The following is a 12,369-nucleotide window of genomic DNA, read 5'->3' on the forward strand; positions in this document are numbered from 1 at the left end:
GGATTCTTTTCATCTTCCTGAAGATGTACTATGAAGCATAACAATTTTTAATTTTGAAGTACAATTGATGTATTTTTTCTTTGGTCGCTTGTGCTCAGGCATCAAATCTGGAAATTATTGCCTAATCCAACATGTACCCCTATTTTCTTCTCAGAATTTTACAGTTTTTACTCTTCATGTAGGGCTTTTATGGATTTTGAGTTCATTTTTGTACATGGATATCCATATGCTTCACTCTTTTGCATGTTCATATCCACTTCTGCCAGCAACATCTGTTGAAAAGTCTTTTCTCCCCTATTCAATTGTCTTGGACAAGTGGTTACTGCATGTTGGTCTTCTGTCCCGTAACCATGCTGAACTCATTTATTAGCTCTAAAATGTCTTGTGTGTGTGTGAACTCCTTAGGATGACATATAAAATCATCTTGCAAGAGTTTATGCCTTCCATTCCATCTGGATGCCTTTAATTCTTTTTCTTGCCTAACTGCCTTGGCTAGACAAGCAGCAAGAGCGGACATCCTTGTTTTGTTCTTATTCTTCGGAAAAAACTTTTAGTCTTTCACCATCGAATATGATGTTAGCTGTGGGTTTTTCAGATGCCCTTTATCAGGTTGAGAAAATTTCCTTCTGTTTTTGTCATAAAAGGATATTGGTGTTCGTCACACACTTCTGCATCTACTGAGATGATTATGTGGTTTTTGTCCTTTGTTCTATTGCTACAAAATGTTTTATTAATTCATTTTCAAGTACTAAATCAATCTCAGTCGGTCACGGTGGTTCACATCTCTAATCCCAACACTTTGCAAGGTGGAGACAGGTGGATCACTTAAGGTCAGGAGTGCAAGACCAGCCTGGACAATGTGGCAAAACCCCGTCTCTACCAAAAATACAAAAATTAGTGGGGTGTGGTGTCCCATGCCTGTAGTCCCACCTACTCGGGAGGCTGAGGTGGGAGAGTCACTAGAACCCTGGGGAGGCAGAAGTTGCAGCGAGCCGAGACGGTGCCACTGCACTCCAGCCTGGGTGACAGAGAGAGACTGTCCCCTCCCCGGAAAAAAAAAAAAAAAGTCAATCTTGCATTCCTAGCATCAATCGCACATAATTATTTTTGTATGCTACTAGATTCGGTTTTATACTAAGGCAACCACCATTAATTATTAAAAACTGCACAGATGATATGAACATTATACAAAAACTTAAACAGAATGCTTCTACAGAAGGCTTTGCTTTCAGGTTAAAATAAGGCATATTTACAATTAGTAATACAAGAACTATTATCTTCTAGTAATTCTTGTATAAGCATGAAGCCACTACAGATATTCCTGAAATGAACTCACACCTTGACTTGCACATACTAATAACAGAAAAAGGCACTGGGAATCTCCAGTAGCCGCTTGAGAAGAAAGAAATCTGAGTCAAATTCTTAGACATCAGTTTAAAGTCTAGAAGACAAAGTAACCTTTAAAAGAAAAAGACCTAACATCGGCCGGGCACGGTGGTTCACTAATCCCAGCACTTTGGGAGGCCAAGGCGGGCAGATCACAAGGTCAGGAGTTCGAGACCAGTCTGGCCAATACGGTGAAACCCCGTCTCTACTAAAAACACAAAAATTAGCTGGGTATGGTGGCGCGCGCCTATAGTGCCAGCTACTCAGGAGGCTGAGGCAGGAGAATTGCTTGAACCCGAGAGGCGGAGGTTGCAGTGAGCCTAGATGATGCCATTGTACTCCAGCTTGGGTGACAGAGCAAGACTCTGTCTCAAGAAAAGAAAGAAAGAAACAAAAAGACCAAACATCATCTCAAATGAAACCATGCAAACAACTTTTCCATGATTTTCTCAATGAAAAGATTTCTTACCAGTGTTCTCTCTGATTTTCGAACAAATGGAAACTTTTCCACCAGTATCGGCATAAGAAACCACGGTGTCCTATTTTTAAAAAATTAAATCAATCCATGTTAACTTTACTTTCTAGAAAAGTAATACTACCATTCTAAAAGCAAATATGGATAGATATAGGAGGCAAACAAGAACCCCTACCTCAAAGAATTGGAACTTTTTTTTTTTTGAGACGGAGTTTCACTCTTGCTGCCCAGGCTGGAGTGCAGTGGTGCAATCTCAGCTCACTGCAACCTCCGCCTCCCGGGTTCAAGCGATTCTCCTGCCTCAGCCTCCCAAGCAGCTGGGATTATAGGCATGCACCACCACGCCCGGCTAATTTTGTATTTTCAGTAGAGACGGGGTTTCTCCATGTTGGTCAGGCTGATCTCAAACTCCCAACCTCAGGTGATCCGCCCGCCTCAGCCTCCCAAAGTGCTGGGATTACAGGCGTGAGCCACCGCGCCCGGCCAGAACTGGAACTTACATTGTATAGCTTCTGAGAAAATCTATAACGACTTAGAGAAAACAAGCTTCCGTTAACTCTGATATCGACAGCAAATTGAAGAGGGAGCTTTTTGCTGACATTTCCCACTACACATGTATATTATTTTTAAAAGAAGAAAAAATTACCAAGTTGGATTGTTTCAAGTTAACAAATAATCAACGGACAGAGGGAACTAGAAGTTCACCCTTCCAAAAGAAACCCACAGACCTGAAAAGCTTTTCTTAGAAGTGCAATTTTTATTCATATGGCATGACACAAACACACACAGGGGTTTCTCACTGAAAATGTTTGGATAGTGTATCTGTTGAAGATAAAAGCAAAATTCCAACCACCATACGACACTGGGGGAGAATCTGCATATAAACTTTGAAAAACAATCAAAGACAATACATAGAAAATGGAAATGCCACTTTTGGTAGAACGTAAAGTTTCCTCAAGTGGATACAAAAAAAAAACATGCAATGTAAGATTCAAGCTTTAATGCTATTAAGAGTTTATAATTTTTACTAATTGATTACAATTTTCTTGTGAACTGAACATTCAAAATAAGGAAAAGTATACTCACGATGGGACATATCTTGCTATTATTTGCAAGGCTCTGTGACATGTGTCAAAATTTGCAGGAAGACCTGCGAGGAGAAAAGTTGAGAGTATGAGCATCAAAACGAAACCAAAGGGCGACGCACTTGAAGCTAAAAATACATGCTGGGCGGGCGCGGTGGCTCACGCCTGTCATCCCAGCACTTTGGGAGGCTGAGGCGGGTGGATCACCTGAGGTCAGGAGTTCAAGACCAGCCTGACCAACATGGTGAAACCCCATCTCTACTAAAAATACAAAAACTAGCCGGGCATGGTGGCACATGCCTGTAGTTTCATCTACTCAGGAGGCTGAAGCAGGAGAATCACTTGAACCCGGGAGGTAAAGGCTGCAGTGAGCTGAGATCATACCACTGTACTCCAGCCTGCGTGACAGAGCAAGACTCTGTCTCAAAAAAAAAAAAAGTGACATACTTGAAGCTAAAAACACATGCTAACCAAAACAGAATAATTAATCACAGAAATAATAATTTCAAGATTTTTTCTCCACAACCATCAATGAAAACTAAATGGACTAATTATATAAACAATGCATTCAAGACAACTGACTGCATATCAACGCTAAATATAACAAAAACATTTTATCAAAGGTTGTCATTTGTTGCAGTCTACTTATTAGAATAGGTGCCAGGTGTTCTGTGCTTTACTTTTTTTTTTTTTTTTAAAAGAGATAGTGTCTTGCCATCTTGTCCAGGCAAGGCTCGAACTCCTGGCTCAAGCAATCCACCCACCTAAGCCTCCCAGGTAGCTGTGACTAAAGAGACACACCACCCTGCCTCGTTCTACTTTAAGCCTTTTTTTTTTTTTTTTTTTTTTTTGAGACGGAGTCTCGCTCTGACGCCCAGGCTGGAGTGCAGTGGTACGATCTTAGCTTACTGCAAGTCTGCCTCCCGGGTTCATGCCATTCTCCTGCCTCAGCCTCCCAAGTAGCTGGGACTACAGGCGCCTGCCACCTCACCCGGCTAGATTTTTGTATTTTTTAGTAGAGACGGGGTTTCACCATGTTAGCCAGGATGGTCTTGATCTCCTGACCTCGTGATCCGCCCGTCTTGGCCTCCCAAAGTGCTGGGATTACAGGCTTGAGCCACCGCGCCCGGCCACTTTAAGCCTTTTTTAAGAAAATGTTTGAAAAAAATGGTTTTTTGTAGAGACAAAGTCTCACTATGTTGCCCAGGCTGGTCTCAAACTCTTGGCCTCAAGTGATCCTCCCGTCTTGGCCACCCAAAGTGCTGGGATTATGAGTGTAAGCTACTGTGCCCAGGCTTTAAAGCTTTTCATACTTACTATCATCTTCATCCTCAGAATCTGAAACATCTACATCACCTTCCTTAACGATCACTCGGGCTTTTGAGGGAAAAAGAAAGTATGTTATTTTGTCATTGATCTAGACAATAAACAGCTATACAAAAACGTTACTGATGTAGAGAATTAACAGCTATATAGAAAAGTTATTTTTCCATAATCCAAAGTTATCCCAATGATTAATTAAAAGCACAGTCTGAAAAAAATGTAAAGCAACTATAGTTTTTAAACAGCTAAACATTCCTAGATGAGTTCTAAGACTTCACCAGGAGTTCAATAAAGCAAATTACAATTCATAAAACTCATAGCAACAAATGAATCTAGACACCTCCACAGGGGTCATTACGGGGAACACATGTCTACCAGTCCTGGTGCCAATATGCATCTGGAATCTTCCATGGTAGCAGTATCTCTCATATACAAGGGGAAGGTGGTATTTTAATAAAGAAGTATTAAAAAAACAAAAACAAAAGAAAATTCCAAGCAAGCAAAGAGTAATGACTTACGAGGCACAAAATGAGAAGCAATCATGCTGAGACATGGTCTGAGGAAAACAGTCTGTGCTGATACAAGATTACCAAGAAAAGCCAAATACTCTTCTACTACTGTTTGACTTCTATTCAACCAAGGCAATCTCTAGAGTTGGGAAAGATAAAAACAGCATGTTATTAATAAAATATATACTATTATAAAGTTCTGAATTACATACTAGACAGTGAAATAAATGGTGAACTTACCAATATAATACTGATAAGCTGCTCAAAGTCTTTTGTCAAGTACATGATAGAAGAACGGAATTCCAGCAGCCAGTTGATGATCTGGTCATCCTTAAGTTAAACAAAGAAGAGTACCTTCAAAATCACAAATCCTCTAAGATAACAGAAATTTACAGCTATCTTTATCAATCATCTATCAAGAATAGGTTGGGGGGAAAAGGTCACAAACTTGGAAGGAAATCGAAACTGGGTATCAAAACAGAAAAATATGTCACAATAAACTATCCTGTTTTAAAAAAGCAATCCAGTAACTCTGAAATGTAGGAAAAAGACTTAAATGCAATACTTCCGCCTGATCACTTTTGTTTGCCCTGAAAACACAAAATCACCTCCAATGTTGACACCTGGGACTTTTAAAAATTGCAGATTCAAATATTAGAAGATCACAAAGGAACAACAGCTGCCTCTATTTCCTCTACACTCAAGCTGACCAGAAAGCAAGCTGATAAAACTCAGTCTAGGCTGATCACTTGGGGTCATGAATAAACATCACTTTTCTAAACCAAACCTGTGGCTGAGTTTAAATATATTATGATGTGTTTGTTCTGTATAAATGATAATCCCATTCCTCCATGAAATATTTTTCAGGCAAATCAAATTACTGTTCACAATAATTGTTAGTGACATGAGAAGAACTGTTAAATTTGAAAGGCAATGTATAAAATACAGTGTCAATTATGTAAAATATTACTGTATTAATTATATTCATGCATATATACGTACATACAAACATTAAGAAAAAGCCCCTAATTTGTGGAAGGGTTAGACATATAAATAAAAGGAACACAAGGTCATACCTACAGGGATATTCATAGGGAGTTATCATTTAGTGAGAACACACCATATGCCAGGCACGGTGTCTGACACTCTACATACGTATCTTCTTCTAATCCTAAAAACTCTGCAGGATGTTTAGTTATTCCCATTTTGCTGTTCAGAAAGCTGAGACTAAGAGAGATTAATAAGCAATCTGCCCAACCAAGAAGGCAGTAAAGAAGCAGGTCCAAACCTGTCTGTCTCAGTCAAGGTTATCCTCCATCCACTGTCCCACACGCCTCCCTGTATGTGGAGAAGGAGCTGTCACCTTTTCCCCACCTTAATTCAGCTACTGAGTGCTTAATATGCCATGTGACAAACTCCCACAGATCAACCATTTTCTGATGAAATCCCAAGTAGCCTGGCAGTAAAATAAAGTAAAACCATAACTCATTTGTACTATGGTAATTTCATAACATCCACAACTGTTAAGGATAACATTAATGGTAGCTCGCTAAGGCCAAAGGCACGTAGAAAACAAGTTAAGTTAGTGTGCAAATAAAAAAATCTATCCCATCTCTTTTCCACTAAAAAGACTGCAACAAAACTATAAGGATAACATTTAAACTGTACCATTTTTAAAAGTAAATCAGGCCAGGCGTGGTGGCTCACGCCTGTAATCCCAACACTTTGAGAGGCCAAGGTGGGTGGACCACCTGAGGTTGAGAGTTCAAGACCAGTCTGACCAACGTGGAGAAATCTTGTCTCTACTAAAAATACAAAATCAGCCGGGTGTGGTAGTGCATGCCCGTAATCCCTACTAGGGAGGCTGAGGCAGGAGAATCGCTTGAACCCCAGAGGTGGAGATTGCAGTGAGCCAAGATCGTGCCATTGCACTCCAGCCTGGGCAACAAGAGCAAAACTCCATCTCGAAAAGGAAAAAAAAAAAAAAAAGTAAATCAGTCGCAGGCTTTGATGCGTTAGTACTGAACTATTATTATTTCTACTAGCAGCCAGGAACAGTGGCTCATGCCTGTAATCCCAGCACTTTTGAGAGGCCAAGGCAGGAGGAGACCGCTTGAGCCCAGGAATTTGAGACCAGCCTGGGCAACACAGGGAGACCCTGTCTCTAGAAAAATTAGCCTGGCATGGTAGTACATGCCTGTGGTCCCAGGTGCTCGCGAGCCTGAGGTGGGAAGACTGCTTGAGCCTGGGAGGTTGAGGCTGCAGTGAGCCATGATCGGGCCCATTACACTCCAGCCTGGGTGACAGAGCACAACCCTGTCTCAAGATGAAAAAAGTTCTACTTGCAACACTCCACACAACTAGTGCAATTCTTGGTATGTTCAAAGACCAAGAATGAGAACTGCTGATACAAAATACAGTGGAACACCAAGAAGATGTCCCTTTGTAACTGGGAAAGAAGGCAGGGGTCAGGAAAAGCTTTAAAGAGAAAGTGATGCTTCAGCGGTCTTTAAGCAGTAACACAGTTGAGTCTTTTCTGGAAGTTCTACTTCTTACAGAAGGAAAAGTATGTTTTCAGAAAACTGAAAGACGTTCAGTATGGCTGGCATGTATAGTGAGCAAGCTAACAGATAATAAATCTGGGGAACAAAGAAGCACCAAATAGACCATGGAGGGCCTTGTAAACCAGGTCTGTAATTAGAGAGATCTGGAAGTGTGGGAAACGGACTCAATGAAGGAGCAACCATGTGCTTAGAGAACCAGGGAAAGCTCCATTAAAGACACTTCAACTCAGTTTAAACGGTGAGCAGGAGCTTTTTAAACTACAGTAATAACAACAGTAAACACTAATATAGCACTTACTGTATGCCAAGCACTGCTCTAAGACTTTAACATACAGTAACTCATGTCATCCTTACTCCATGAAGTAGGTACTACTACCGATTCCCATTTTACAGATGAGGACACTGAACAGAAGCGCAGCAACTTGTCCCTGGTCACACAGCTGGCAAGAAGGGAGGCAATGTAACTATAGCCGGTGCTCAAATAGGTAGCAAATAAAGTACATACAGGGACCTCCTCCAGCCAGGGAAAAAAGGCACAGGCAAAGGCATAAAGATGCAAAGTGGCAAATTCCAGGAATAAAGTATCTAGCAAGAGGAAAGATAAAAAAGGTTGCAGGCCACACTGATCTTCATTTTCCATAGGCATGAAGTTTTTTAGTAGGGGAATGACATGCCTAGACACGTACTTTCCAGAGATAATTTAGGCTACACTGTTGAGGATAAATGGTGGTTGTGGGGGCCACACAGGTATGAGATAGAGGAGGACTGGGAACATAGACACCCGCTAAAGAGGTTACCGGAATCCATACAAGAGAGAACCAACAAAACAGGAAGGCTTGAAAGATTTTTTTACCCCCTAAGGGCTTGATCAGTGAACGAATTTGAGGGGTACTAAAGACCCCAAGGTTGCTAGCTCAATGATGAGGGAAGTCATGAACAGTTAAGCACATAAAGAAGTGTGCAGAAGTGGTAGGTGTGAGAGAAAGGTTAAGAGTTTATTTATTTATTTATTTATTTATTTATTTATTTATTTGAGACGGAGTCTTGCTCTGTCGCCCAGGCTGGAGTGCAGTGATGCGATCTCAGCCCACTGCAAGCTCTGCCTCCCGGGTTCATGCCATTCTCCTGCCTCAGTCTCCCGAGTAGCTGGGACTACAGGCGCCCGCCACCATGCCCGGCTGATTTTTTTTGTATTTTTAGTAGAGACAGCATTTCACCGTGTTAGCCAGGATGGTCTTGATCTCCTGACCTCATGATCCTCCCGCCTCGGCCTCCAAAAGTGCTGGAATTATAGGCGTGAGCCACCGCACCCGGTCAAGAGTTTAAGATGTGCTAAGTTTGAAGCACCTATGATGATTCTGGGTAAATGCATATAACAGACAGTTAAGAAACAAGTCTAGGCCGGGTGCAGTGGTTCATGCCTATAATCCCAGCACTGTGGGAGGCTGAGGTGGGTGGATCACTTGAGGTCAGGAGTTCGAGACCAGCCTGGCGAGCATGGTGAAATCCCAAATCTACTGAAAAAACAAAAACATTAGCTGGGCGTGGCAGCATAGCTACTGAGGAGGCTGAGGAGTGAGGATGGCTTGAACCCAGGAGGCAGAGGTTGCAGTGAGCCAAGATCATCCCACTACACTATAGCCTAGGTTACAGAGCAAGACTCTGGTCTGCCCCTGCCCCCAAAAACGAAAATGAAACAAGTCTGGAGCCCACAAGAGCAATCTTGGCTACAGATACAAAAATATTAGGACACAGGTAGATTTCAAAGCCATGAAGGGAGATGAAGAGATCACACAGAAGAATCTACAGAGTGAGGAAAGAGTCGAGTTGTGAAGCCCAATCAACAACTAATTTAAGATCAAGAACCTATCGAGAGAGATTAGAGATTAAAGGATCACAAGACAGGAGGATCAGAAACACTGTTTTATTTATTTATTTATTTATTTATTTATTTAGAGGCAGAGTCTCACTTTGTCACCCAGGATGGAGTGCAGTGGTGTGATCTCTGCTCACTGCAAGCTTTGCCTCCCAGGTTCACGCCATTCTGCTGCGTCAGCTTCCCAAGTAGCTGGAACTACAGGCGCCGGTCACCACACCCGGCTAATTTTTTCGTATGTTTAGTAGAGACGGGGTTTCACTGTTAGCCAGGATGGTCTTGATCTCCTGACCTCATGATCCACCCGCCTCAGCCTCCCAAAGTGCTGGGATTACAGGTGTGAGCCACCGCGCCCGGCCCAGAAACACTGTTTTAAGAAGGGGGTGGCCAACAGTGTCGGCTGAAACAAGGCTTAAAAAAATAAGTCCACTGAGGCTGGGCTCAGTGGCTCACACTTGTAATCCCAGCACTTTGGGAGGCCGAGGAGGGCAGGTCACCTGAGGTCAGGAGTTTGAGACTAGCCTGGCCAACATGGTGAAACCCTGTCTCTACTAATAATAAAAAAATTAACCAGGCATGGTGGCCGGTGCCTGTAATCCCAGCTATTTGGGAGGCTGAGGAAGGAGAACTGCCTGAACCCAGGAGGCAAAAGTTGCAGTGAGCCCAGATCGCACCACTGCACTCCAGCCTAGGCCAGAAGAATGAGACTTTGTCTCAAAAAGAGTCCACTGAAATGAGCAACTAAAAACAATGGGTAACCTGTCAGGGTAATTACTGTGTCTGGAATTGGTGGGTTCTTGGTCTCGCTGACTTCAAGAATGAAGCTGCAGACCAACGTGGAAAGTCTTACAGCTCTTAAAGGCAGCGTATCTAGAGTTGTTCCTTCTGATGTTCGGAGTTTCTTCCTTCTGGTGGGTTCGTGGTCTCCCTGGCTTCAGAAGTGAAGCTGCAGACCTTTGCGGTGAAGGCGGCGTGGACCCAAAGAGTGAGCAGCAGCAAGATTTATTGTAAAGAGTGAAAGAACAAACCATCCACAGTGTGGAAGCTGACCCCAGTGGGTTGCCACTGGCGCTCCGGCAGCCTGCTTTTATTCCCTTATCTGACCCCACCCACATCCTGCTAATTGGTCCATTTTACACAGAGCTGATTCATCCGTTTTGACAGAGTGCTGATTGGTGCATTTATAATACCTTTAGCTAGACAGAGTGCTAGGCAGAAAAGTACTCCAAGTCCTCACTAGATCAGGTAGACACAGAGAACTGATTGGTGTATTTACAAACCTTGAGCTAGGTACAGGGTGCTGATTGGTATATTTACAATCCCTTAGCTGACATAAAGGTTCTCCAAGTCCCCACTAGACTCAGGAGCCCAGCTGGCTTCACCTACTGAATCCTGTGCCAGGGCCGCGGGCAGAGCAGCCCTCCAGCCCAGCGCCACACCTGCACTCCTCAGCCCTTGGGCAGTCGATGGGACCGGGCGCCACGGAGCAGGGGGCAGTGCCCGTCGGGGAGGCTTGGGCTGCGCAGGAGTCCATTGTGGGGGAGGGGGGTTCGGGCATGGTGGGCTGTAGGTCTCCAGCCCTGCCACGCAGGGAGGCAGCTGAGGCCCTGCAAGAATTTGAGTGCAGCACCAGCGGGCCGGCACTGCTGGAGGACCCGGCGCACCCTCCGCAGCTGCTAGCCCGGATGCTAAGCCTCTCACTCCAGCCGGCCACTCCAAGTGCGGGGGCCAGCCGAGACGAGCCCACGCCCACCCGGAACTCGCGCTGGCCCGCGAGCGCTGCATGCAGTCCCGGTTCCCTCCTGCACCTCTCCCTCCACACCTCCCCACAAGCAGAAGGAGCCGGCTCCGGCCTTGGCCAGCCCAGAGAGGGGCTCCCACAGTGCAGCTGTGGGCTGAAGGGCTCCTCAAGCGGCCAGAGTGGGCGCCGAGGCCAAGGAGGCACCGAGAGCGAGCCAGGGCTGCCAGCACGCTGTCACCTCTCATTACTACAGTGATAAGAACAGTGGACTTAAATGTGAGTGAGAAATGATACAGCGAAGTCAGCTGGAACAAAACCAACAGATGACAATTACTGCCCTTATTTTGAGTCAGACTGTTATAAGTGCTTCTTGCATATTAGCTCATTGAATCCTTTAGTTAAATATTTCCGGCCGGGCGCGGTGGCTCAAGCCTGTAATCCCAGCACTTTGGGAGGCCGAGACGGGCGGATCACGAGGTCAGCAGATCGAGACCATCCTGGCTAACCCGGTGAAACCCCGTCTCTACTAAAAAATACAAAAAACTAGCCGGGCGACGTGGCGGGCGCCTGTAGTCCCAGCTACTCGGGAGGCTGAGGCAGGAGAATGGCGTAAACCCGGGAGGCGGAGCTTGCAGTGAGCTGAGATCCGGCCACTGCACTCCAGCCTGGGCGACAGAGCGAGACTCCGTCTCAAAAAAAAAAAAAATATATATATATATATATATTTCCATGTTTAAAGCCAGGCACAGGGGCATGCACCTATAGTCCCAGCTTCTTAGGAGGCTGAAGAGAAAGGATCATTTGAGGCCAGGAACTCAAGGCTGTAGTGCACTATGATCACACCTGTGAATAGCGGGGGCAACACAGCAAGACCTCATCCCTTAAAAAACAAAACACTCCATATTTTTGAAATCTCTATTGTTTTCTTGGTTTTACACAGTGAAAAAGAGGCAGAGAGGTTAAAACAATTTGCTCAAGATCACGCACTGGATAATAAAATTGAAATTTTATTCCAGGCAATCTAACTACTGTTGCCATGGTAATAAACCATTCTCTTCAAAATTGGGCAGTAAAGGAAGAATGGTGAAACAAAATGTATCAAAGTTTTACTACATGATAGGTGTATCTCGAACTTGGAAAAGCTGAATCAGTGGTTGTTTTTTGGTTTGTTTTAGCTTTAAAGAGACAAGAGAGTTGCATGCAGCATGGAGGAAAGAGGTAGTAATCTAATAGAAAGGAAGCATTAGAACAGGGTTTCCCAGCCTCAACATTGTTGTCATTTGGGGCTGGATCACTCTTGGTTATGGGAGGTTGCCCTGTGCACTGTGAGATGTTTAGCAGTATCTCTGTCATTCACCCACTAGATGCCAGTAGCACCCCTTCCTCCCAATTGTGACAAACAAAAATATC

At 44.0% G+C, this 12,369-nt stretch overlaps 1 protein-coding gene across 2 annotated transcripts in view; it reads right to left on the reverse strand.

Annotated features, from left to right (window-relative positions):
• RRN3 (RRN3 homolog, RNA polymerase I transcription factor) overlaps positions 1-12,369 on the reverse strand; it is a 36,714-nt gene that overhangs the window by 21,169 nt on the left and 3,176 nt on the right. Inside the window, exons 1-6 of one of the 2 annotated variants that reach the window (XM_030924394.1) lie at positions 6,067-6,087; positions 5,019-5,108; positions 4,788-4,917; positions 4,264-4,323; positions 2,948-3,011; positions 1,856-1,925 (exon numbers count right to left, since the gene is read on the reverse strand). In XM_030924394.1, the coding sequence (XP_030780254.1) occupies positions 1,856-1,925; positions 2,948-3,011; positions 4,264-4,323; positions 4,788-4,917; positions 5,019-5,063 (369 nt within the window). In that variant the 5' untranslated portion in view covers positions 5,064-5,108; positions 6,067-6,087. Of the gene's footprint in view, positions 1-1,855; positions 1,926-2,947; positions 3,012-4,263; positions 4,324-4,787; positions 4,918-5,018; positions 5,109-6,066; positions 6,088-12,369 lie in introns of those variants that run through there. The other variant, XM_030924393.1, reaches the window with a different exon arrangement.

Source organism: Rhinopithecus roxellana, chromosome 20 (genome assembly GCF_007565055.1).
Source record: "Rhinopithecus roxellana isolate Shanxi Qingling chromosome 20, ASM756505v1, whole genome shotgun sequence".
NCBI lineage: Eukaryota > Metazoa > Chordata > Mammalia > Primates > Cercopithecidae > Rhinopithecus > Rhinopithecus roxellana.